General features: G+C 47.8%; 2 protein-coding genes across 2 annotated transcripts; both read right to left on the bottom strand.

The window, feature by feature from the left end:
- Positions 1–5,454: 5,454 nt before the first annotated feature.
- PRSS1 (serine protease 1) lies at positions 5,455–10,978 on the bottom strand. Its single transcript, XM_016956966.3, has 5 exons — positions 10,861–10,978; positions 7,813–7,972; positions 6,500–6,753; positions 5,960–6,096; positions 5,455–5,659 (listed from the first exon to the last, which is right to left on the bottom strand). The coding sequence occupies exons 1-5, from the start codon at positions 10,976–10,978 to the stop codon at positions 5,507–5,509; spliced, it is 822 nt and encodes a 273-aa protein (XP_016812455.3). The 3' UTR covers positions 5,455–5,506.
- A 4,957-nt stretch (positions 10,979–15,935) lies between these two features.
- LOC129135551 (serine protease 1) lies at positions 15,936–19,509 on the bottom strand. The gene is made up of 5 exons (XM_063815953.1): positions 19,470–19,509; positions 18,287–18,446; positions 16,973–17,226; positions 16,433–16,569; positions 15,936–16,136 (listed from the first exon to the last, which is right to left on the bottom strand). The coding sequence occupies exons 1-5, from the start codon at positions 19,507–19,509 to the stop codon at positions 15,984–15,986; spliced, it is 744 nt and encodes a 247-aa protein (XP_063672023.1). The 3' UTR covers positions 15,936–15,983.
- Between the last annotated feature and the right edge of the window lie 3,626 nt (positions 19,510–23,135).

Below are 23,135 nucleotides of genomic sequence, written 5' to 3'. Positions count from 1 at the left end.
GCACGTGGCATCTAAAAGGAGATTTATTGAGGATCAAGGCAGAGGTCCCCAGAGGACAAACTGTACATCTGATTCCTTCCTGGTGCTTTTCTTCCTGGCAGAAATGGATGATTGAATTCATCTTTCTCCTCGCACCTTGTCTCAGAGCCTTATCTTGCCACAGTTCCAGACCCATCCAGGCCATGACTGCCATGTAGATGAGAAACCTCTCTGCTCATGAATAACTGGCCAAGCCTGAGGTAGCCAGGTTTTGGAGCTTTGATAATATCGGTTTTTCCTGTGTTGTCCCTAAACATGTTGTTTGATTTTGTCCCCTTGTCATGGGGTCTTCACAGAACTCCTGCATTAGAGGATCAGGAGAGACTCTTGCTCTAGCAACTGTAGACACTAGTGTGCACTCAACAGGGATGTGAACCTTGGTAGGAGATGGAAAACGTTTTTGGGAAAGGGGGTTTCTAGATTAGTGCTTGTAGCTCTGATTCTCTGTCTGAAAGGGAACACCCAAGAATATGAGGATTTTCTGTATCTAGAGCTTGAAGACTAGCCTTCTCCAGTATTTTGTGCTCTTCTTTAAATGATCACAGTATAGTCTGAGGTCAGCTTTCTTCAAAAAGGAATGACCTTACAGGCAGAGAAGATAGCTATAGGTGGAGACTATTACCTCATATCATAGACTCAGATGTGTAGGATAGGTTCAGATCTACCTGCCCAAGCTCAATTTGGAGGACATGTCATTCTTGGTACTGTTGGTTCTGAACTATAGATTTCTTTGTCTACTTCTCTAAGACATTTTTTCTGGCTTGTATTTAGTGCTTAGCACACCAAGCCACTGTCCTTCTATTATGATAACAGTGAATCATTTCTGTGTGCTTCGTATATAGCACATAACTTACTATACAGCATGTAACTCATGTAAGTCAAGAATGTTTTTTTTTTCATTTTATCATCACAACCACCTATGGGATTGCCCATTTTACAGATGATCAAATGAACTTTCTGGAGGTGAAGTGACTCTTCCATGTCCCAGAGCAGCAGCTCCCAGCCAGAGCTGGCCCTGCCTGCACTCAAGACCTTGGCAAAGCAACCAGAGCCAGAAAGAACCATGAGAGAAGCTTTCAAATACTTTCAGCCACTTTTTCCTCCTTGTTTTCTCTTCTCCTCTCCTGCATTTTTCTCCATCTCCAGGTACAGTTCGGGATGTGGATGCCTGTCCCCACACAAAAACACTTGTGATTCATTCCTGATACCTCAATTCAACCCGATTTTCCCCCCTTTAAAGTCAGATCTCACCTACCTGTTTGGTCGGAGAAATGTGTGTTCTAAAATCCCCGAGGAAGGAGGCAGGGACTGAGCCCTCAGATGATTATTGGTGAAGTGGATTTATGCTTAATTTCAGTTTAAGAGAATGTTGCTGTGTCTCTGCCTAGGGCAGGCAGCCCATTGTGGCCCTGGGTGACGAGGAAAGCCCACAGATACACAGGGTTTGTCACCTGTGGCTGCCAGTGTCTGCAGAGTCAGAATTGAGCTAATCCCTGAAAGGATCAGCACTGACGGGCAGTTGCATGGTAGGTTGCTATGGGGTTTCTTGATCTCTCAAATTCCAGGTGACAAGATGAATGCATGCTTGAGGGGCCCCTTCCCAGCAGGCTCTGGTGGCTACAAACTGGTTCAGGTGTGGAAGATCTTACCACTTTACCTTTGGTTTTTCTTTTTTTTCTTTTCTTTTCTTTCTTTTTTTTTTTTGAGACAGAGTCTGGCTCTGTTGCCCAGGCTGGAGTGCAGTAGCACGATCTCAGGTCACTGCAAGCTTTGCCTTCCAGGTTCACGCCATTCTCCCGCTTCAGCCTCCCGAGTAGCTGGGACTACAGGCACCTGCCACCACACCCGGCTAATTTTTTATGTTTTTATTAGAGACGGGATTTCACTGTGTTAGCCAGGATGGTCTCTATCTCCTGACTTCGTGATCCGCCCGCCTCGGCCGCTTATAGTGCTGGGATTACAGGCCAGTTTTTCTTTGAAAAACAAACAATAAAAGACAGATGAAAACAAGAATTCTACCAGTGGGCAGGAAAGAATTCTCTTCTGGAAAAGGGATGTTTGTGGCTCTACCCCACATTGGCCTTGAAAGAGCTTGGCTGCAGAGTGGCTATTATTAAAACGTCAAAAAAAAAAAAAAAATAGAAGATGCTGTCGAGGCTGCAGAGGAAAGGGAATGCTTATACACTGTTGGCCTGACTGTCGATTAGTTTATGGAAAAATTAATGCAGAAAGCAGTTTGGAGATTTCTGAAATAATTAAAAACAGAACTACCTTTCCACCCAGCAATTCCTTTACTGGGCATATACCCAAAGGAAAATAATTGGTCTGCCAAAAAGACACATGCTCTTGCATGTCCGTCACAGCACTATTCACAATAACAAAGCCATGGAATCAATCTAGGTGGCCATCAGCTGTAGATTGGATAAAGGAAATGTGGTACATATACACCATGGAATACTATGCAGCCATGAAAAAATGAAATCATGTCTTTGCAGCAACGTGGATGGAGATGGAGACCATAATCCTAAGCAAATTAACACAGGTATGTAAAACCAAATATCACCTTCTTCTGTATAAGTGGGAGCTGAGCATTTGGTACACATGGATATAAAGATGGGAACAGTAGACACTGTAACTGCTAGAGGGAAGAGAGAAGGAGGGTGGAAAGGGCTGAAAAACTACCTATTGGGCACTATTCTCACTGCCTGAGTGTTAAGAACATTTGTGCCCCAAACCTCAGCATCACGCAATATACCCATGTAACAAACCTGCACACGTATGCCCTGAGTCTAAAATAAAAGTTGAAATTTTTTTTAAAAAATGGGTCCTGGGCCAGAAGTGGTGGCTCATGCCTGTAATCCCAGTACCTTGGATCACTTGAGGTCAGGAGTTCAAAATGAGCCTGGCTAACATGGTGAAACCCTGTCTCTACTAAAAATACAAACAAACAAACAAACAAACAAAATCAGCTGGGCATGGTGGTGAGTGCCTGTAATCCCAGGTACTTGGGAGGCTGAATCACTTGAACCCGGGAGGCGGAGACTGTAGTGAGCAGAGATCATGCCACGGCACTCCAGCCTGGCTGTAGTTCAGCCAGAAGGAGATGTTTTGAGTGAAGGCTGAGGTGGGGGCTCTTAGGAGCCTCTGTGAGAAGGAGGCCCTAAGCCGTGGCGGTGGACAGATATCAGCTTTCTGCCTTATTGCCCTTTGGTCTGGACCCATAGGTGAACAGTACCAGCCTCGATCCTGAGCACACGCCCTGCAGACTTTCACATCTCACGGTTCCACGTGAGTACATGGACTGGGAAAGCTGTGTGACCTGTGAAAAGGCAACCCCGTGGCCTGGCTCCCACACAGTATTTTGTCTAGGATTTTGAATAAGCATGTTTTTGCTTGTTTTGTGTTTTTGCTGATGGTAGTGTTGGTATATTTTATACTGACCACTTGGAAGAAATCCCATGGTTATCTGTGATTTTCATGCCCTGTTTCTTCTGGCAACCCTTCTCAGTGGGGTGACTCACTTTCCTGTGTAAAGAGTCTTAGTGGCCCAGGTAGGAGGTGGAAGCAGCCGTCTGGAAGGTCATTGGGATCCTTATGTCTGTGTCTTGGCTTGAGGTGACCAGCTGGGCTTTGATAGGGATGATCTGAATGGAGACAGAAAACAGTGGAAACTAACGCTCCCTGCCCAGCCCAGCCCTGTTTATATGAAGCGTTTGGTTCTTCCCTTGACTCTTGAGTGACGATGATATTCAGAAGAGGCATTGACATTATAGTAAGAAAGGGAAAAAATGTATCTGTCTTGTCTGTCTATCTATCTACTGGATATATATCTCCAAAGGCAGACAAACCCAAGGCTGTAAGGTGAACTAGGGTCTGCGTTTGGACTCCATAAAAACAAAATCCATGTTGAACAAAGTGATGTTTGTATGTATTGATGTTCTGGGTGACCTGTGTGTATCTGTCCATTGTGTGCGAGCCCTGAGCCCTATTCTCCTCTGGAGATAGTGAGTGGTAGCCGTCTCCTCACACAACTCACATGTCTGGAGCCCAGATGGCCCTCTCAAGGTAATTGATCTTACACATTTACTGTTTACCAAACAAGTGTCTGATGCATACTTGGGTGTATTCCACAGCATGTGGACTGCAGTCCCCTGTGTTTGCCAGGAATGCTGTGCTCCATGTAGAGGTTTTACTCTACTCATCCCTGCAACTTGCACGCTGCTCTGTGGACACTTGGAGGCCTGTGCTCTGTTCCCTGTAACTGGAAATGTGCTCTGAACTTGTCTGTCTCCCTTGGCTGCTCCTGGCCCTTGTTACCAGCTCCCAGGGGTGTCCACAACCACTTGGTACAGAGGTGAAGGTGGAATTTCAAAGAGAAGCTTGCTTGGATCTTCGGTGCCAAATTTGGATGAGCTACAGCCCCAACATGGGCCCCCTCAGAATTGCCAGGAGGAGGCTTTGGCAGGTGCCAGAGGTGCCGCAGGGCCTGCCTCCCTCTGCTGCATCCAGTGGGTGCAAGCCAGCCAACCTGTGGTCAGAGTGGCTGGTGGTGTCACAGTCCTCAGATCTTTCCTTCCACCTCTTTTAAAGAATCCCAAATAACTCACTTGAAGTGTCTCAAAGTCAAGCAAGTTATATGAAAATGAATTCTTCCTCAGTTAATTGATCAAATGGATGAATCCTGACCCTCTGTAGTTTCTTTCCCTGGTCAGAGTGAGGAGCTGGTGTTAGCTGTGGGATTCACTGTGGCATCCTACCCCAAAGGCAAAGAAGATGAAAATCAAGCCCAGCTTGTAGATCTGGGCTTCATTCCCAAGTCGCAGTCTGGCTCCTGCTATGGTAGGCGGAACATCTCTGTAGCCTGCTCACAGAGATGGAACTAGGGAACTGAGGGAAGAGTTAGGGGGCCAGGGAGATTTATTTGCATCTGATTTTCCAGGTGAATCAGAAGGAAGGGCTTGGTCGAGGGTTTGGTGCCGACACATTCCTGGGAGAGGCACGTCATCACCAACAGGATTTGTCATTATTATTGTATTTTAGCAAGAAGATTCAGCTGGTCAGATTTTTTGGGCCACCTCGAAGATGCTGACACATTTTCTGTGCTGTAATTGTTCTGAAGGCAGAGTAGCTCTAACTACTGTGAGAAGCCCAAATAAAAATCAATACCCACCCCCCCACCCCAAAGACCACCTTTCTGAAACAGGTATCTCTAGAAAACAGTGCCCCGCTTTCTCCCCAGCTTCTTCTTATTTTTGGATTCCATCTCTTTGTATGTGCTAATCTAGTGTACCATGGAACACATTTTGGGAGCTGGTGCCTATGCTTACCTTTAAAGGGGACAGTCGTGTCTAACCTGAAATTGGAGGATGCTTTCCAGTGTGAAGGAGTGAGAGGGAGCAGGCACAGACACAGACAGTGAGAACAGGGTCACTTTATTGGTATAGAGACTGAAGAGATACTGGGGGCTTTAGCTGTTGGCAGCAATGGTGTTCTTAATCCAGTTCACATAGTTGTAGACCTTGGTGTAGACTCCAGGCTTGTTCTTCTGGGCACAGCCATCACCCCAGGAGACAACTCCTTGGAGCTGTCCATTGCAGACCACAGGGCCACCAGAGTCACCCTGGGGAGAAGAAGGGACAAGTTGTATGGAGAGATGGAGGAGGAATATAGCTACATTTACTCTGATCCTTAAAAGACCCCTTTCCAGCCAGCTCTGTGGCTCCATGTCCTTCTCATTGTGGCCCATTCTCTGTTCTTCCTAAGCAGACAGGATGTAGCCCAAGGGAGTCTTCCTCACTTCTCCATGTGGGCACTGCAGGGAGCCTCCTCAGCCCCACCACCTTTTGAGTTCAAATCTTTTTCCCTGGTGGGGCCTGGGTATCAGTGGGAGCCTCAGCATGGGAGGGGTTGGTGAAATCACCTGACAGGAATCCTTGCCTCCCTCAAGGAAGCCCACACAGAACATGTTGCTGGTAATCTCTCCAGGGTAGGAGGCTTCACACTTAGCCTGGCTCAGCACAGGAGCGTCTAGGCACTGCAGCTCGTCTGGGTAGTCGGCTGTGAGGATCAGGAAGAGATCAAAGAAAGTAGAAATGTGGGTCAGGCCAGAGAAGGAGACAATAATCTTGGATGGAACACTGAAGAGGAACACAGCCTCTGGAGAGGACTCCAGAACGTAAGTCCTGGCAAGGGACTCTCGCTTTTAGTTCCCAGAATGATCATTGTTGAACCCCTCCCAAGACGTGATCACAGCAAGTTCTCCATTTGTCCTGTCACTTGATTTTAGGAGCCAAGTCCTTGAGACTTTGCATCTCTCTGGTGCCCAGTGCAGAGTCTGTGTGTAATGGGCACTCGAAATGTGTCTTAAGCCTGGAGGCGAGAGGATTTAAGTTAAGGGGCATGGTTTGTTCTGGAAATTGTGAGGATGGAGGGAAGTAGAAGGACAAAGGGTCCCACTCACCGCCAGAGCTCGCAGTGTTGCCCCAGCCAGAGATGAGGCACTTCGTGCCAGTGGCTGGAGGGGCGGTGGGCAGAGAGATGGTGGACACGCGGGCGTTGATGACTGCACGTGAGGAGAGCTTGATTAACATGATGTCATTGTTCAGAGTCTTCTTGTCGTATTGGGGGTGGCGGATGATCTTGGCTGCATTGATGAACTGCTCATTCCCCTCCAGGACTTCGATGTTGTGCTCTCCCAGTCTCACCTGGATGCGGCTGATGGGCAGGGCAGACGTGGTGAAGACCTTCTCCCACAGCCAGGGCACCTATCCCACCTTCCCCAGGTTCCTCAAGCTCCCTGCTCATGGACATCTCTGGAGGCATGGGGTGGGGTGTGTGGTCATATTGCATGGGCAGCAGAAGGATGTGGGTCAGTGCAGATGTGAGACCCAGGACCTATCTGCTTCAGAGGTTGGTGGTAGTGCAGTGGGGAAGAGTCAAAGGGATCCCACCAGAGGCTGCTCCTCAACCTGCCTTCCCAGACTCTTTCCCACAATCTCCACAGTCACTAGCACTGTGGGCACAAGGAGCTCCTTGAAGTTTTCCCAGCATTCTTCACCCCAGGCCTTTGTTAACTGTGCACAGTGCCTGTTCCTCCCTCCCTTCTTGGCCTGGTGAGAACCACCCTTCTGTGTAATCTAATCCAAGGGTAGCCATAGCATTAGCATCTCCTGGGAACTTGTTCGAAATGTGAATTCTTGGTCCTTACCCCCACCTACTGATCAGAACCTTGGGGATGGGACCCAGTGATTTGTGCCTTAACAAGCCTGCAGGGTGTTCTGATGCATATTCAGGTTTGAGAGTTCTTGGTGTAGGCAGCAGTTCTCAGCTCTGTCTATACACTCTACAGTTACCAGAGGTAGAGTGTAAAATTCTCACTGACATTCATACCCTCTTCCTGAGAATTTTGACTTAATTGCCCTGGGATAGGACAAAGACATCTGTATTTTTAAAAAGTCTTTCTTAGGTGGCTTTAATGTGTAGCTAACCAGCAAAAGATACTTGCCTGCTTTTCTCACTAGCTCTCACCACCCCAAGATCATCCCTGCCTGCTTTTATGACCACAACCCTTGCTGTTTCATGGATTTGCCTGGGTGTGAGAGCTTCCTGTCTTGTGTTCACTCTCTGCTCTGGAGAGTCAGCTGCTGCCAACAAGTTTTCTTCTCCACCACCTCTCCCATCCATCTTACCCAACCTCAATAGTTCCCTGGGCTGAAGCCAAGCTCTCCCAGGCAGACTGGCCGGGAGCTTTGCAGTCGGGGGCCCCACACTTACGACTTGTAGCAGTGACCTGCTGACACCACCCACTGTTCGTTGATGAGGGAGCCACCGCAGAAGTGGTAGCCAGAATTCAGGGACACCTGGTAGGGGAGAGAATTCTTCTGACAGGTGTAGCCCCCAACGATCTTGTCATCATCGTCAAAGGGGGCAGCAACTGGAGTGGAGATGGGAAGGGAGAAGGCAAGTCAGTAGCATGTTAGGGGTGGCACTCCCAGCCTGCGGTTGCTTCCTGCTAATTAGAAATCCTTAACAAGCACAGTGAGGCTAGGCAAGGGAGGGAGCTCTGCCACCCCTGGTGATCATCACTGGATGTGGCTCCCAAGTCTCTGTGTCTGCAGGGCACATAGCTAGGTACCCTGCTGGGGCTCAGACCTCTCCTGGGGTCACCAGGCTGAAGTCGCAAGGAATGTCCTCACAATGCTTCCAGTGGGATAGGAGTTGGGTTGTGGTTGTCTCTCCCACTGAGTGCTTCTCTCTTTTATTCATCACCTGTGTACTTCCCCTGGCTATTTGGGCCCTGGATTGTCAGGATGCTTTTGCCAAGCTAGGAAAACCCCCTGTCTGCATAGACCTGGCCATGACCACCTTCCCCCATAGCTCAGATCTGTGCAGTCAGGGCAGAGTTGAGGGCAGCCCCCAGGCTCACTTTGGCAGAACAAAGGTAGACTTTGTTTTTGGCCAATAGAACAGCAATTCTTAACCTTGGCTGCAGGGCTGGAAATATTAAAAATCACCTGGGAAGCTTAAAAGCCCAGAACACAAGCTCTACCCCAGACAATTGAAGTTAGAATTTCTAGAGCTGAATCTCTGGCATGAGTAATTTTTCAACCTCCCCAGGTGCATTCGAGGTTAGGAGCAGCTATAGTGGTGCTATTCTGTTGCTGTCGGAGTCAAGCCTGAAGCCTGCTGCTTCATTTCATGGGACAGGCCCACCTGGCCCACTTCCCAGCTTCTCCAACCACAACTCAGATATGGATGAATGACAGTGGTGGGAGTGAAGTCAAGGAGAAGGTGAACAGGTGAGGCTTAAAAAGAGCCCAAGGATGATGGGAAGGAGATATGCCAGATGGAGGAAACGGAATATCAGAGCACAGTCAAAAGAGCAGAGGTGGTAAGAATGGAAGGGCATTTGTCGGCCAGGAACGGCGGGGTGGTTGGGGCCTGAGGCAGGGCATGATACTCACGAGTAGCTGCCACAAAGGTAAGGATCAGGAGTGGATTCATGGTGGTAGAGTGTGCCTGACTGGTGGTGGAGGACTCATCTTTATACCTCACGAGGATCCAGAGAGGAGGTGACCGTGAGGTGAGGGTCACCACTCCTCCCAGCACAAACAAACCTGCAGCTTTCCTCTTCCCAGGGTCTTGCATCAGCCTGGCTATGTTTGGCCACTCTCTGGGTTTGTGATTCACAGGTGATAAGGATACTTGCCTTCTGAGAGCAGAGAGGGAGACCGGCTGTTTCCTGCAAGGATACTGGGATGGGGAAGACAGGGAAAGTCAAGCCCCAGATAACAGAGCTGGGCTTTCTTAGGCCCTGGAGATGAGGGTTAGAAGGAGGGAGAATGGCCTAGCTGTTTACGAATCTTTCCACCTATTGGGAATGTATTTAATGTACTTAAGGAAGGGCAAGCGTTGGTAAAAAGCTTGGATTTCAGTGTCCTGGGGCCCACATGAGAGGAGCAAAGTCTGATCTAAGGCTCATTCCTGTGAATATGAAGATGCTTCTCTCCAGTCAGTGTGCAGGAAGGTCAAATGCAAGATTTTGGGGAATGAGAATTCCAACGCTAAGGGGTAAGGAGAAGGGAGACTCAGCATTCCATAAGATTCTGGGCTTCCAGATTTCTCTCCTTCCTACCAAGGCTTAAGGATGGGAAGTGTTTCAAAGAAGGAGGGGGCACAGTTTCTGTAGGAGCTTTCTCAGTGCATCTGGAGGATGGAAAACCAATGGCGCACTCCTCCCCTTCTTCAATGTGAAGACATTTGTCTCTCACATGTGCATCCTGTCATAGGTTCTTTTTATGCAGCCTCATGGTTGTCCTTGCAACCTGCACTCAGGTGATGCAAACTGACCCACCTGCTCAGGGCTGACAGTCTGAACCAGAATGATCAGATGATCATTTTCTATTTTTGATGCAGTGAGATTATGCTTGGCTCAGTACAAAGTGAATCTTCCCAGACAATATCCTGATTTGGGCCCTACCAAGGCTACTAAGACACAGTTGTGTAATTGACTGAGGCACAACCTGGCCAGAGCAGTGTGGAGATGGAGATGCTGTCTGCGCTCAAGTCTAATGATATAATGAAAGGAGGAGCTTCCTTATGAGGGTGCTTTCCCTTCTCAGCAACTCTGAGCTCAGGTTGGTGATGGACAGGAGTGAGCAGTGTTCAAGTTTGAATTCTTTGAAAGGTACAAGAAGCAGGGATGTTCTGGAGACAGTGAACAAAATGAGAGAAGCTCAGAAACTTGGTGTTGAAATTGGACATGGCCAGGGGACTAGAGGGAGGAAGCAAATGGAAACCAGAGGGAATTGGAAAAAATGCCACAGTGGGGCCCGTGGAGTTGAGAGGACACACAGAATACCTTTGGGTTCAGCTCCTGGTATGGCCGTCCAGCCAGCTTCCCCAGAGCCAGGAGATCCACTGCTCAGAGACCCCTCTCCACCCTGTACCCCCTCTAATCACTGATGGGCTTATACCTAACACTGCTGTACTTAGATGGTGCATGGTGCCTGACAACTTTACAAGAGTTTTCATAAGCAACAGTGGTACATTGCTTTTCATTGATGCTGAGTTTCACGGTTTAACTTCCCACAAACATGCTAATTGTGATTTGTGCAGAGCAAAATTATTTCCAGTTATAGAGGAAGAGACTGAGATTCAGAAGGATTCTGTCTTGCCCAAGAATACAGATCTTGGCAGAGCTGACCATAAGGCCAACGGAAGCCATGGAGAGCATTGTGAAGTGTGGGAATTGCTGCATGTGGCATCTAAAAGGAGATTTATTGAGGATCAAGGCTGAGGTCCCCAGAGGACAAACTCTACATCTGATTTCTTCCTGGTGCTTTTCTTCCTGGCAGAAATAGATGATTGAATTCATCTTTCTCCTGGCACCTTGTCTCAGAGCCTTATCTTGCCACAGTTCCAGACCCATCCAGGCCATGACTGCCATGTAGATGAGAAACCTCTCTGCTCACGAATAACTGGCCAAGCCTGAGGTAGCCAGGTTTTGGAGCTTTGATAATATCGGTTTTTCCTGTGTTGTCCCTAAACATGTTGTTTGATTTTGTCCCCTTGTCATGGGGTCTTCACAGAACTCCTGCCTTAGAGGATAAGGAGAGACTCTTGCTCTAGCAACTGTAGACACTAGTGTGCACTTAACAGGGATGTGAACCTTGGTAAGAGATGGAAAACTTTTTTGGGAAAGGGGGTTTTTGGATCAGTGCTTGTGGCTCTGATTCTCTGTCTAAAAGGGAACACCCAAGAATATGAGGATTTTCTGTATCTAGAGCTTGAAGACTAGCCTTCTCCAGTATTTTGTGCTCTTCTTTAAATGATCACAGTATAGTCTGAGGTCAGCTTTCTTCAAAAAGGAATGACCTTACAGACAGGGAAGATAGCTATAGGTGGAGGCTGTTACCTCATACTGTAGACTCAGATGTGTAGGATAGGTGCAGATCTAGCTGCCCAAGCTCAATTTGGAGGACATGTCATTCTTGGTACTGTTCTTTCTGAGCTACAGATTTCTGTGTCTACTTCTCTAAGACGCCTTTCTGGCTTGTATTTAGTGCTTAGCACACCAAACCACTGTCCTTCAGTTATGATAACAGTGGATTATTTCTGTGTGCTTACTATATACCATGTAACTTACTGTACGGCATGTAACTCATATAAGTTAAGAATTTTTTTTTCATTTCATCATCACAACCACCTATGGGATTGCCCATTTTACAGATGATCAAATGATCATTTTACAGATGATCAAATGAGCTTTCTGGAGGTGAAGTGAATCTTCCATGTCCCAGAGCAGCAGCTCCCAGCCAGAGCCGGCCCTGCCTGCACTCAAGACCTTGGCAAAGCAACCAGAGCCAGAAAGAACCACGAGAGAAGCTTTCAAAGACTTTCAGCCACTTTGTCCCCCTTTTTTTTCTCTTCTCTCCTGCATTTTTCTCCATCTCCAAGTATGTTTCGGGATGTGGATGCCTGTCCCCACAGAAAAACACTTGGGATTCATTCCTGATACCCCAATTCATCCCAATTTTCCCGTCTTTAAAGTCAGATCCCATCTACCTGTTTGGTCAGAGAGATGTGTGTTTTAAAATCCCCGAGGAAGGAGGCAGGGACTGAGCCCTCAGATGATTATTGGTGAAGTGGATTTATGCTTAAAATCAGTTTAAGAGAATTTTGCTGTGACTCTGCCTAGGACAGGCAGCCCACTGTGGCCCTGGGTGATGAGGGAAGCCCACAGATACACTAGGTTTGTCACCTGTGGCTGCCAGTGTCTGCAGAGTCAGAATTGAGCTAATCCTGTGAAAGGATGAGCGCTGATGGGCAGTTGTATGGTAGGTTGCTATGGGGCTTCTTGATCTCTCAAATTCCACATGACAAGATCAGTGCATGCATGAGGGGTCCCTTCCCAGCAGACTCTGGTGGCTACAAACATGCTCAGGTGTGGAAGATCTTACCACTTTACCTTTGGTTTTTCTTTGAAAAACAAACAACAAAAGACAGATGAAAATAAAAATTCTACCAGTGGGCAGGCAAGAATTCTCGTTGGGAAAAGGGATGTTTGTGGCTTTTCCCCACATTGGCCTTGAAAGAGCTTGGCTGCAGAGTGGCTATTAGTAAAATGTCCACAAAATAGAAGACGCTGGTGAGGCTGCAGAGCAAAGGGAATGCTTGTGCACTATTGGCCAGAGTGTAAATTAGTTCATGGAAAAATTAATGCAGAAAACAGTTTGGAGATATCTGAAACAATTTAAAACAGAACTACCTTTCCACCCAGCAATTCCTTTACTGGGCGTTTACCCAAAGGAAAATAATTGTTCTGCGAAAAAGACAGATGCTCTCGCATGTCCGTCACAGCACTATTCACAGTAGCAAAACCATGGAATGAACCTAGGTGGCCATCAGCGGTAGACTGGATAAAGAAAATGTGGTACGTATACACCATGGAATACTATGCAGCCATGAAAAGAATGAAATCATGTCCTTTGCAGCAACATGGATGGAGCTGGAGACCATAATCCTAAGCAAATTAACATAGGAATGGAAAACCAAATATCACGTTCTCATGTATAAGTAGGAGGTGAGCATTGGGTAAAAATGGATAGAAAGATGGGAAGAGTAGACACTGCAACTACTAGAGGGAAGAGAGAAGGATGGTGGAAAGGGCTGAAAAAATACCTATTGGGTACTATGCTCAGTTCCTGAGTGATGAGATCATTTGTGCCCCAAACCTCAGCATCACACAATATACCCATGTAACAAACTTGCAGATGTACCCCATGAATCTAAAATAGAATTTGAAATTATTTTTAAAAATAGGGCCTGGGCCAGAAGCGGTGGCTCCCACCTGTAATCCTAGCACTTTGGATCACTTGAGGTCAGGAGTTCAAAAACACACTGGCCAACATTGTGAATCCCTGTCTCTGATAAAAATACAAAAAAAAAAAAAAAATTAGCTGGGCATGGTGGCATGCACCTGCAATCCCAGGTACTTCGGAGGCTGAATCACTTGAACCTGGGAGGTGGAGGGTGTAGTGAGCAGAGATCATGCCATGGCACTCCAGCCTGCCTATTGTTCAGCCAGAAGGAGGTGTTTTGTGTGAAGGCTGAGATGGGGGCTCTTCGGAACCTCTGTGAGAAGGAGGCCCTAAGATGTGGTGGTGGACAGAGTTGTAGCTTTCTGCCTCTTTGCCCTTTGGACTGGACCCACAGGTGAACAGTACCAGCCTCGATCCCGAGCACACACTCTGCAGACCTTCACATCTCACGGTTTCATGTGAGCAAATGGACTGGGAAAGCTGTGTGGCCTGAGAAAAGGCAACCCCATGGCGTGACTCCCACACAGTATTTTGTCTTGGATTTTGAATAATAAGCATTTTTTTCCTTGTTTTGTGTTTTCGGTGGTGGTGGTGGTGGTCTATTTTACACTGACCACTTGCAAGATATACCATGGTTATCTGTGATTTTCATGCCCTGTTTCTGCTGGCAACCCTTCTCAGTGGGGTGACTCAGTTTTCTGTGTAAAGACTCTATGTGGCCGAGGTAGGAGGTGGAAGCAGCTATCTGGAAGGCCATTGGGATCCTTATGTCTGTCTCTTGGCTTGAGGTAACTAGCTGGGCTTTGATAGGAATGATCTGAATGGAGACAGAAAACCCTGGAAACTAATACTCCCCGCCCAGCCAAGCCCTGTTTATATGAAGTGTTTGGTTCTTCCCTTGACTCTTGAGTGATGATGATATTCAGACAAAGCATTGACATTACGATAAGAAAGGGAAAAAAATGTATCTGTCTTGTCTGTCTGTCTATCTACTGGATATATCTCCAAAAGCAGACAAACCCAAGGCTGTAAGCTGAACTAGGGTCTGCGTTTGGACTCCATAAAAACAAAATCCATGTTGGACAAAGTGATGTTTGTATGCAGTGACTTTTCTGGGTGACCCATGTGTATCTGTCCATTGTGTGCAAGCCCTGAGCCCTGTTTTCCTCTGAAGATAGTGAGTGGTAGCTGTCTCTTCACACGAACCACACATCTGGAGCCCAGATGGCCCTCTCAAGGTAATTGATCTTACACATTTACTGTTTACCAAACAAGTGTCTGATGCATACTTGGGTGTATTCCACAGCATGTGGACTGTGGTCCCTTGTGTTTGCCAGGAATGCTGTGCTCCATGTAGAGGTTTTCCTCTACTCATCACTGCAATTTGCACACTGCTCCGTGGACACTTGGAGGCCTGTGCTCTGTTCCCTGTAACTGGAAATGTGCTCTGAACTTGTCTGTCTCCCTTGGCTGCTCCTGGCCCTTGTTACCAGCTCCCAGGGGTGTCCACAACCACTTGGGACAGAAAGTGAAGATGGAATTTCAAAGAGAAGCTTGCTTGGATCTTCGGTGACAAGCTTGGATGAGCTATGGCCCCAACATGGTCCCTCTCAGAATGGCCAGGAGGAGGCTTTGGCAGGTGCCAGAGGTGCCAGGGGGCCTGCTTCCCTCTGCTGCATCCAGTGGGTGCAAGCCAGCCAACATGTGGCCAGAGTGGCTGCTCAGATGTCTTTCCCTCCACTTTTTTTTAAGGAGTCCCACATAAATCATTTCAAGTATCTCAAAGGCAAGCAAGTTATATGAAAATGATTCCTACCTCAGTTAATTGATCAAATGGGTGAATCCTGACCCTCTCTAGTTTCTTTCCCTGGTCAGAGTGGGGAGCTGGTGTTAGCTGTTCGATTCACTGCGGCATCCTACCCCAAAGGCAAAGAAGACAAAATTGCAGCGTGCAGAGTTGGGCTTGATTCCCAAGTCGCAGTCTGGCTCCCGCCATGGTAGGTGGAACATCTCTGTAGCCTGCTCACAGAGATGGAACTAGGGAACTGAGGGAAGAGTTTGCGGGCCAGGGAGATTTTCTTGAGTCTGATTTTCTAGGTGAATGAGAAGGGATGGCTCGGTTGAGGGTTTTGTGCCGACACATTCCTGGGAGAGGCACATCATCACCAACAGCATTTGTCATTCTTGTTGTATTTTAGCAATAGGATTCAGCTGGTCAGATTTTTTGGGCCACCTCAAAGATGTTGACACCTTTTCTGTGCTGTGATTGTTCTGAAGGCAGAGTAGCTCTACCCACTGTGAGAAGCCCAAATAAAAATCAATACCCCCTGCCGCAAAGACCACCTTTCTGAAACACACTTTTCTCTAGAAAACAGTGCCCCGCTTTCTCCCAAGCTTCTTCTTATTTTTGGATTCCATCTCTTTGTATGTGCTAATCTAGTGTACCATGGAACACATTTTGGGAGATGGGGTCTCTGCTTACCTTTAAGGGGGGGAGTCGTGTCTGACCTGAAATTAGAGGATGTTTTCCAGTGTGAAGGAGTGAGAGGGAGCAGGAACAGACACAGACAGGGAGAACAGGGTCACTTTATTGGTATAGAGACTGCAGAGGGACCAGGGGCTTTAGCTGTTGGCAGCTATGGTGTCCTTAATCCATTTCACATAGTTGTAGACCTTGGTGTAGACTCCAGGCCTGTTCTTCTGGGCACAACCATAGCCCCAGGAGACAACTCCTTGGAGCTGTCCATTGCAGACCACAGGGCCACCAGAGTCACCCTGGGGGGAAGAAGGGACAAATCGTATGGAGAGATGGAGGAGGAATATAGCTACATTTACTCTGATCCTTAAAAGACCCCTTTGCAGCCAGCTCTGTGGCTCCGCATCCTTCTCACAGTGGCCCATTCTCTGTTCTTCCTAAGCAGACAGGATGTAGCCCAAGGGAGCCTTCCTCACTTCTCCATGGGGCACTGCAGGGAGCCTCCTCAGCCCCACCACCTTGGGAGTTCAAATCTTTTTCCCTGGTGGGGCCTGGGTATCAGTGGGAACCTCAGCATGGGAAGGGGTCAAATCACCTGGCAGGAATCCTTGCCTCCCTCGAGGAAGCCCACACAGAACATGTTGCTGGTAATCTTTCCGGGGTAGGAGGCTTCACACTTAGCCTGGCTCAGCACAGGAGCGTCCAGGCACTGCAGCTCGTCTGGGTAGTCGGCTGTGAGGATCAGGAAGAGATTAAAGAAAGTAGAAATGTGGGTCAGGCCAGAGAAGGAGACAATAATCTCAGATGGAACACTGAAGAGGAACACAGCCCCTGGAGAGGACTCCAAAACATAAGTCCTGGCAAGGGACTCTGGCTTTTAGTTCCCAGAATGATCATTGTTGAACCCCTCCCAAGATGTCATCATATCAAGTTCTCCATTTGTCCTGTCTTTTGATTTTAGAAGCCAAGTCCTTGAGACTTTGCATCTCTCTGGTGCCTAGTACAGAGCCTGTGTGTAATGGGCACTAGAAATGTGTCTTAAGCCTGGAGGTGAGAGGATTCAAGTTAAGGGGCATGCTTTGTCCTGGAAATTGTGAGGATGGAGGGAAGTAGAAGGACAAAGGGTCCCACTCACCGCCAGAGCTCGCAGTGTTGCCCCAGCCGGAGATGAGGCACTCGGTGCCAGCAGCTGGAGGGGCGGTGGGCAGAGAGATGGTGGACACACGGGCATTGATGACGGCAGGTGTGGAGAGCTTGATCAGCATGATGTCATTGTTCACAGTCTTACTGTTGTATTGGGGGTGGCGGATGATCTTGGCCGCATTTATGAACTGCTCATTCCCCTCCAGGACTTCGATGTTGTGCTCTCCCAGTCTCACCTGGATGCGGCTGATGGGCAGGGCAGGCATGGTGAAGCCCTTCTTTCACAGCTGGGGCACTCATCCCACCTTCCCCAGGTTCCTCAAGCTCCCTGCACATGGACAGCTCTGGAGGCTTGTGGTGGGGCATGTGGCCATATCGCATGGGCAGGAGAGGGATGTGGGTCGGTGAAGGTATGAGAACCAGGACCTTTCTGCTCCAGAGGTTGGTGGTAGTGGGGTGGGGAAGAGTCAAAGGGATCCCACTAGAGGCTGCTCCTCAATCTGCCTTCCCAGACTCTTTCTCACAATCTCCACAGTCACTAGCACTGTGGGCACAAGGAGCTCTTTGAAGCTTTCCCAGCATTCTGCATCCCAGGCCTTTGCTAACTGCGCACAGCGCCTACTCCTCCCTCCCTTCTTGGCCTGGTGAGAACTACCCTTCTGTGTAATCTAATCCAAGGGTAGCCATAGCATTAGCATCTCCTGGGAACTTGTTAGAAATGTAAATTCTTGGTCCTTACCCCCACCTACTGATCAGAACCTTGGGGATGGGACCCAGTGATTTATGCCTTAACAAGCCTGCAGGGAGTTCCGATGCATACTCAGGTTTGAGAGTTCTTGGTGTAGGCAGCGGTTCTCAGCTCTGTCTATACAATCTACAGTTACCAGAGGTAGAGTGTGAAATACTCACTGATATTCACACCCTCTTCCTGAAAATTTTGAGTTAATTGCCCTGGGATAGGACACAGGGATCAGTATTTTTAAAAACGCTTTCTTAGGTGGCTTTAATGTGTAGCTAACCAGCAAAAGGCACTTTCCTGCTTTTCTCACTAGCTCTCACCACCCCAAGATCATCCCTGCCTGCTTTTATGATCACAACCTTTGCTGTTTCTTGGATTTGTCTTGGTGTGAGAGCTTCCTGTCTTGTGTTCACTCTCTGCTCTGGAGAGTCAGCTGTTGCCAGCAAGATTTCTTCTCCACCACCTCTCCCATCCATCTTACCCAACCTCAGTAGTTCCCTGGGTGGAAGCCAAGCTCTACCCAGACAGCCTGGCTGGGAGCTTTGCAGTCAGGGACCCCATACTTACGACTTGTAGCAGTGAGCTGCTGACACCACCCACTGTTCGTTGATGAGGGAGCCACCGCAGAAGTGGTAGCCAGAATTCAGGGACACCTGGTAGGGGAGAGAATTCTTCTGACAGGTGTAGCCCCCAACGATCTTGTCATCATCGTCAAAGGGGGCAGCAACTGGAGTGGAGATGGGAAGGGAGAAGGCAAGTTAGCAACATGTTACGGGTGGCCCTCCCAGCCTGCGGTTGCTTCCTGCTAACTAGAAATCCTTAATAAGCACAGTGAAGCTAGGCAAGGGAGGGAGCTCTGCCACCCCTGGTGAGCATCACTGGATGTGACTGCCAAGTGTCTGTGTCTGCAGGGCACATAGCTAGGTACCCTGCAGGGGCTCAGATCTCTCCTGGGTTCACCAGGCTGAGGACGCAAGGGATGTCCTCAAAATGCTTCCAGTGGGATAGCAGTTGGGATGTGGTTGTCTCACCCACTGAGTGCTTCTTTTATTCATCACCTGTGTACTTCCCCTGGCTATTTGAACCCTGGATTGTCAGGATACTTTGGCCAAGCTAGGGAATCCCCTGGCTGCGTAGACCTGGCCATGACCATCTTCTCCCATAGCTCAGATCTGTACAGTCGGGGCAGAGTTGACGGCAGACCCCAGGCTCACTTTGGTAGAACAAAGGTAGACGTTGTTATTGCCAATAGAACAGCAATCCTTACCTTGGCTGCATGGCTGGAAATGTTAAAAATCACCTGGGAACCTTAAAAGCCCACTACACAGCTTGCACACCAGACAAATGAAGTTAGAACTTGTAGAGTTGAGTCTCTGGCATGCGTAATTTTCCAACATCCCCAGCTGCATTTGAAGTTAAGAGCAGCTATAATGGTGCTATTTTGGTGCTGCAGGAGCCAAGTCTGAAGCCTGCTGCTTCATTTTGTGGGCCAGCCCCATCTGGCCTCCCTTCCCAGCTTCTCCAACCATAGCTTGGGTATGGATGAATGACAGTGGTGGGAGTGAAATCAGGGAGAAGGTGAAACAAGTGAGGCTTAAAAAGAGCCCAAGGAGGATGGGAAGGAGGGCTGCCAGATGGAGGAAATAGAATATCAGAGCATAGTCAAAAGAGGAGAGGTGGCAAGAATGGCAGGGCATGTGTCTCCCAGGAAAGGGGGTGGGTGAGGCCTGAGGCAGGGCATGAAACTCACCAGCAGCTCCCACAAAGGCAAGGATCAGGAGTGGATTCATGGTGGTAGAGTGTGCCTGACTGGTGGTGGAAGGCCTGTCCTTATACCTCCCAAGGATCAGGAGAGGAGGTGTCTGTGAAGTGAGGGTCACCACTCCTCCCAGCACAAACACACCTGCAGCTTTCCCCTTCCTAGGGTCTTGCATCAGCTCGGCTATGTTTGGCCACTCTGTGGGTTTGTGATTCACAGGTGATAAGGATACTTACCTTCTGAGAGCAGAGAGGGAGACTGCTGTTTCCTGGAAGGATTCTGGGATGGGAAAGACAGGGGAAGCCAAGCCCCGGATCACAGAGCTGGGCTTTCTTAGGCCCAGGAGAGGAGGGTTAGAAGGAGGGAGAATGGCCTGGCTGTTTAGGAATCTTTTTAACTATTGGGGTTATATTTAAGGTACTTAAGGAAGGACAAGCGTTGGTAACCAGCTTGGCTTTTCAGCGTTCTGGGGCCCCCATGAGAGGAGCAAAGTCTGATCTAAGGCTCATTCCTGTGAATATGAAGATGTTTCTCTCCAGTCACCGTGGGGGAAGGTCAAATCCAAGACTTTGGGGAATGGAATTCCAACACTAAGGGGTAAGGAGAAGGGACACTCAGCATTCCATAGGATTCAGGGCTTCCAGATGGCTCTCCTTCCTACCAAGGCTTAAGGATGGGAAGTGTTTCAAAGAAGGAGGGGGCACAGTTTAGGTAGGAGCTTTCTCAGTGCATCTGGAGGATGGAAAACCAATGGCACACTCCTCCCCTTCTTCAATGTGAAGACATTTGTCTCTCTTATGTGCATCCTGTCATAGGTTCTTTTTATGCAGCCTCATGGTTGCCCTGGCAACCTGCTCTCAGGGTGAGGCAAACTGACCCACCTGCTTGGGGCTGACAGCCTGAACCAGAATGACATGGCGCCAATAAGATGTCAGAGTTTGGACCATGGTAAATCTGGGTTACGATCTGATCTGAGAATCAGCAGTAGGTAGAGATTTAAGCACATGGTAAATGGGTCACATATTTGGTTGAATAACGAAGATGTGGAGGGGTGGGTCTAGAATTTTCTATTTTTGATGCAGTGAGATTATGCTTGGCTCAGTACAAAGTGAATCTTCCCAGAGAATATCCTGATTTGGGCCCTACCAAGGCTACTAAGACACAGTTGTGTAATTGACTGAGGCACAACCTGGCCAGAGCAATGTGGAGATGGAGATGCTGTCTGTGCTCAAGTCTAATGACATAGGGAAAGGAGGAGCTTCCTTATGAGGGTACTTTCCCTTCTCAGCAACTCTGAGCTCAGGCTGGTGATGGGCACGAGTGAGTAGAGTTCAAGTTTGGATTCTTTGAAAGGTAAAAGAAGCAGAAATGTTCTAGAGATGGTGGACAAAATGGGAAAAGCTCAGAAACTTGGTGTTGAAATCGGACATGGCCAGGGGGCTAGAGGGAGGAAGCAAATGGAAACCAGAGGGAATTGGAAATAATGCCAAAGTGGGGCCCATGGTGTTGAGAGGACACACAGAGTACCTTCGGGTTCAGCTCCTGGTATGGCCGCTGAGCCAGCTTCCCCACAGCCAGGAGACCCACTGCTTGGAGACCCCCTCTCTGCCTCGTAACCCCTCTAATCACTAATGGGCCCATACCTAACACTGCTATGCTTAGATGGTGCACGGTGCCTGACAACTTTACAAGAGTTTTCATGTAAGCAACAGTGGTACATTACTTTTCATTTATGCTGAGTTTCATACTTTAACTTCCCACAAACATGCTAATTGTAATTTGTGCAGAGCAAAATTGTTTCCATTTATAGAGCAAGAGACTGAGATTCAGAAGGATTCTGTCTTGCCCAGGAATACAGATCTTGGCAGAGCTGACCATAAGGCCAACGGAAGCCATGGAGAGCATTGTGAAGTGTGGGAATTTCATCTAACAGGAAGTATCTAAAAGGAGATTTATTGAGGATCAAGGCTGAGGTCCCCAGAGGACAAACTCTACATCTGATTCCTTCCTGGTGCTTTTCTTCCTGGTAGAAATAGATGATTGAATTTATCTTTCTCCTGGCGCCTAGTCTCAGAGCATTACCTTGCCACAGTTCGAGACCCATCCAGGCCATGACTGCCATGTAGATGACACACCTCTCTGCTCACGAATAACTTGCCAAGCCTGAGGTAGCCAGGTTTTGGAGCATTGATAAAATGGGCTTTTCCTTTGTTGTCCCTGAACATGTTGTTTCATTTTGTCCCTTGTCATGGGGTCTTCACAGAACACCTGCCTTAGAGGATAAGGAGAGACTCCTGCTCTAACAACTGTAGATACTAGTGTGCACTAAACAGGGAGGTGAACCTTGGTAGAAGATGGAAAATTTTTTTGGAAAAGGGGATTTTTGGATCAGTGCTTGTGGCTCTGACTCTCAGTCTGAAAGGGAACACCCAAGAATATGAGGATTTTCTGTATCTAGAGCTTGAAGACTAGCCTTCTCCAGTATTTTGCGCTCTTCCTTAAATGATCGCAAAATAGTCTGAGGTCAGCTTTCTTCAGAAAGGAATGACCTTACAGGCAGAGAAGAGAGCTATAGGTGGAGACTGTTACCTCATACTGTAGACTCAGATGTGTAGGATAGGTTCAGATCCAGCTGCCAAATGTCAATTTGGAGGACATGTGATTCTTGTTACTGTTCATTCTGAATTGTAGATTTCTTTGTCTACTTCTCAAGACATCTCTCTGGCTTGTATTTAGTGCTTAGCACACTAAACCACTTTCCTTTAATTTTGATAACAGTGAGTCTTTTCTGTGTGCTTACTATATACCACATAACTTACTCTACAGCATGTAACTCATGTAAGTTAAGAATGTTTTTTTCATTTTATCATCACAACCACCTATGGGCTTGCCCATTTTACAGATGATCAAATGAGCTTTCTGGAGGTGAAGTGGCTTGCTCAAGGCCACACAGCCAGGAGGTTTTAAAGATGGGATGTAAGTATGGTGGTCAGACTCTAGGGCCTCCATGCTGTGCAATAGGGCATTCTGCTTTGCCTCCTCTGAGCTGATCCTTAGTGCAGCCTCACTGAGGTGGTAGGCAGCAGATATTGCTCTCTCCTTTTTACAGATGAACAATCTAAAGCTCAGAGGTCTAGTGTCTTCTCCAGGGTTACTTGTCTAAGGAAAGCAGAGATCATACTAGAACCTTCCCTATTCAGACAAAGTTTGTTCCCCTTCATGTTGCTACAGAGTTGCGTCTTTCAGATCTCCTAGTAGTCTGCAAACTGTCAGATTCCAATTTTTTTTTAACACTTTCTTCTCCAAATCCCACCAGATCTTTCTCCTACGTTCTTACTGAACTCCTCCTTGGGTTCCAGTATCTTTTATCATTCCCCAACCAGATTGTCAGGTTTTAGGCTGTCTTACCCCCAAACTCCCAGCTCCTCTCCTCATCCATTTTTTTTTTTTCTAAGCTACTTATCTCCCGCACAGCACAATTTCTCTTTATCCAGTAAGGAATTATTTTCGTTACTATATCATCCCAGGAATCATTGAATCTGGAGAGTGAAGGGAGTGCTCTGTGTGATTCAGAAAAGTCTGACTTGTAGATGGAGTCGCAGAGCATGAACTGGTCAAGGCTGATCAGCTAAACGGAGTAGCCCATTCCTCCCCGCC

Source organism: Pan troglodytes, chromosome 6 (genome assembly GCF_028858775.2).
Source record: "Pan troglodytes isolate AG18354 chromosome 6, NHGRI_mPanTro3-v2.0_pri, whole genome shotgun sequence".
Lineage (NCBI taxonomy): Eukaryota > Metazoa > Chordata > Mammalia > Primates > Hominidae > Pan > Pan troglodytes.
This window is presented reverse-complemented; position numbering and strand designations above follow the sequence as displayed.